General features: G+C 35.9%; 1 protein-coding gene across 1 annotated transcript in view; it reads right to left on the reverse strand.

Annotated features, from left to right (window-relative positions):
* The window catches only part of LOC108245154 (cytochrome c oxidase assembly protein COX20, mitochondrial), a 15,445-nt gene extending 11,725 nt beyond the window's left edge, over positions 1-3,720 (reverse strand). The window contains exon 1 of the mRNA XM_017431827.3: positions 3,564-3,720. Within this exon, the coding sequence (XP_017287316.1) occupies positions 3,564-3,596 (33 nt within the window). The 5' untranslated portion in view covers positions 3,597-3,720. The remainder of the gene's footprint in view (positions 1-3,563) is intronic.

The following is a 3,720-nucleotide window of genomic DNA, read 5'->3' on the forward strand; positions in this document are numbered from 1 at the left end:
AACTTCCTCCTTCTCGCTCTCCTCTTTGCTCCTGCTCTGGATCCACAATGCCTCCTTTTCAATTCTTCTGGAATTTCTGGCTTCAGTTGTTGTATTATTTCTGCTTCTGCAATGTTAATCAGCTGCTCCCTGTTGTAAACCACCCTGTTGCTATGGTTACGCATCATAACAACAGAGTACAATATAAAAAGTATTGGAAAAAATCAATCCAGCTGCACAGCATCCAAGACAAAAAGGTATAGTTGTCCAAAAAACAGCTATTTTCCAAGGAAAAACAAGAATGAAATTTGAAAAAAGAAAATAAATCTTAACGAGAGGTACAGAGCTACTCCAACGTGCTGCCACTCTGAGTCGGCACAATTCATTCATTCATCGTGATAAGAGTTTTCATCCATATTGCCCAGCCCCACCTCCAGTGTATTTTATGGGCAGTCTGCTTGGTTCTGGCCATGACTGGACTTCAGGCTTCTTCACGTTTAACACTGAAGAGTAAAAGATGTTAATCAGCTGCTCCTGATTGTGAAAAAGCCACTATGTTGTTATGGTTACGCATCATAACAAAAGTAAAAAGGTTTCAGTAAAAATCCTTCCAGCTGCACAGCATCCAGTACCAGAGGAAATAATTATCCAAAAAAAGTGATTTACATGAAGAAAAAAGGAGAAATAAAATTTTCAAAAGCAATATCTCAGAATGAATGTAACAGAGCTATTCCAGCCACCTTGAGCGGCGCAGTTCTAGAAGGTTAAATGACTTGAGTAAATAATCCTCGACCAAGTAGCATTTATTGAATGAGGCTCATATTAACTAAAGTTCCACATTTTTTAGTTTCATACAAAATAAAAACAGAGATACTTGCTGAAAGTGCATAAGGAAGATTTTACATAAGCCAAAATAAAAGCCTGCTTTCAAATACTCACTCTTCAGACTTCTTAAAAAAAAGTCTTCTACACTGACATGGCCTCCGCCATAACATGGCAAACCCAGAATGCAGACTCATCACAATGTAAAAAGGAAACTAATTTATTAACAAAACTTAAAGGAAACCAAAAGGCTGACGTGGTAGCAAAAAACAAGATTGACGATGGCGGAGAAGATATGGAACAAGGTGCATGGACGTGGCTTGAAAAATACAAAAATGCAAAGATGACACACAGCAGAGATGGCGAGCAACAACGAGAAGGAATGAACCAGTGAGCAGTGAATCACAAGAGACCGGCTTTAAAGAACAGAGGGTGAGAGGAAAATGAGTTGCAGCTGGGAACATGACAAGAAACAGGTGAGGTGGATGTGGCAGGCATAGCTGAGGACAGGTGAATGGTGACACAGGAAAACACAGAAAGCCAAAAGACAAGAACTAAACTAAAACACAAGATGAACAAGAAATAACAAAGAATTACAGAAACACCTAACAAAGAACCAAAAGCAAAAAAACCCTCAAAAATACTGAAAGTCCATAACATACACAGCTTGTTACTTTATTGCATGTATATGGAAAAATGACTTCATGGTGTAGTCAATTGCAACTTGTCATCACTTGTTATCAACACTAAAATAGCTGATAAAATCAGAAATGTCGCATTTGTGCTTTTATCGCCGTGTGCTTTTGTTAGTTTGCACTTTTTGTTCAAAAAACTGGCAGTTTTGCCCTTTTTCTCTATATAAAACTAATGATTATTATTTTTGAAAGGCAATTTAGTTTACAGACGTCATAATCTGTGCTGTTTTGGTTAAATGTCATTTTTATTTCCATTTTTTTGTTGTTGTTGTATTTAGTTTTTATTCAAGTGCATTTTTTGTTAACGGAGGCTGAGAGTCCATTTTACTTTTGTTTTTGGTTGTTTTGTTTATTTTGTTCCAGTTCCAGTGTTAAGTGTTCTGTTGACATTAAAGTTTATTAGTCTTTGAAAGGATGTACTTGCACTATTATGTTATTATCTTTACTTTAAAATGGTCTCTAAACAATGTTATTGTTTATCGCAATAATTTCTGAGACAATTAACCGTCCAGCAAAATTTGGTATCGTGACAGGCCTAGTCAAGAGATGACCGAGTGTTTTCAGTCACTGCCCCCAAATTGTGAAGTGATCCTACTTTTGCAGATCAGACAGGCTGACTCAATTCTTGTTTTTTAATCACCTCTTAAATCACATTTTTTCTCTTTGGGTTTTAACTAAGTTTAAGATTTGGGCTTTTATTTTATTGTTTTATAGATTTAACTCTTTTGTTGCTTTGATTGTTTTATTTCATTTCAAGGTTTTTATTGTTTTTTTTCAGAATTTACCTTGTGTTTTTATTTGTTGTTGTACAGCACTTTGGTCAACTGTGTTATTTTTGAAGTGATTTATAAATAAAATTGTATTGTTTTGTTTTGGAAATTTACTCTTGAAGGCTTTTGTCTGTGTGAAGTTTGCCTGTTCTCCCTGAGCATGTGAGGGTTTTTCTCTGGGTATTCGGGGTCTCATCAATATACTAAAAGCATGCATGTTAGGGTAACTGCTGAGTCTAAATTGTCCCTAGGTGTGAGTTAGAATGTGAAAGGTTGTGTGTCTTATTTGTCTCTTTGTGATCATTCGATGAACAAGCAACCTGTCCAGATTGTACCTTGACTCTAGCACAGTGACTGCTGGAGATATGCACCAACCCCTCCGCAACACGGAAAGAAAAAACGCGGGACAACAAACTGAATGGCTGGACTACTGTTTTTATCTTTTTGTAATGGTTAAAATTAAATATGCTTTTGGCAGTCATTTTTATAGTTATTTTCATTTTGAACTTGATGGTTCACCACACAAAATGGGGTTCCAATTTCAACTTTGGAACCCAGTGCCTTTTAGTACAAACCCTACAAGCTTTTTGCTTTAACTACCTAATAAAGTTGTTTAATATGATGTTTTTTTTAAATAGAACTGCACATTTTCTTCAGCAATGTTTCAATATTCAATGTTAAGTGTGAAGACTGAATAGCTAGGTATATTGGTTGTGATCTACAGAGCCATGCAAAAACAAATAACTTAATGTATTCCCAATCAACAACTAGGAAAATGTGGATGTTTTACCCATTTGTGTATGAACCTTTAGGTTATAAAAAATCCTGTACACCACAGTAAAATCACTTGAAAATGATCACAGGTGCAGGTGTATAGATTTTGAGCATGACTGAAATGAAATTTGTTATAAAAAATAAGCTTATTTTTAAGTTTATATTTAATATATCTGTAGTTAAGAAATGGTTGCTTTTGAATTATTCATTCAACAATTGATCGTGCTTTGCTCACTGATTCTTCACCATCTTTTTTTTTCTTTTTTACATTAAAGGCTTTTTAATGTTGGTGGTTGATTTTACGAGTTGTACTTAAATGCACCGTGAAGTTATACCCCCGCCTACGTACTGAGCTATATGTGTCTGTGGCGATAACAAGCTGTGTTGCCACGCAACATTTTTTGAAGTCTGGAGCACAAATGGCGACTATAAAAGGCGCGGTGACTACGACTGGTGACCTAACTAGAAGCTACGGATACATTTTCATTTTATTTTAGCAATTACTGTAACATAAAGTTCTAACCTTGTTCTGACTCGTCTCTTCTTCTCTCACCATCGTCCCGTTGTGTTATCTTTCTTTTGTGAACATCGCCTAAAATGAAACACCCTCAATGTCAATTTTCATAACAGCGTTGACTCTACGCATGCGTAGAGACTGCAGACAAAGTCCGTCTGTTTTA

Source organism: Kryptolebias marmoratus, linkage group LG2 (assembly GCF_001649575.2).
Source record: "Kryptolebias marmoratus isolate JLee-2015 linkage group LG2, ASM164957v2, whole genome shotgun sequence".
Classification (NCBI taxonomy): domain Eukaryota; kingdom Metazoa; phylum Chordata; class Actinopteri; order Cyprinodontiformes; family Rivulidae; genus Kryptolebias; species Kryptolebias marmoratus.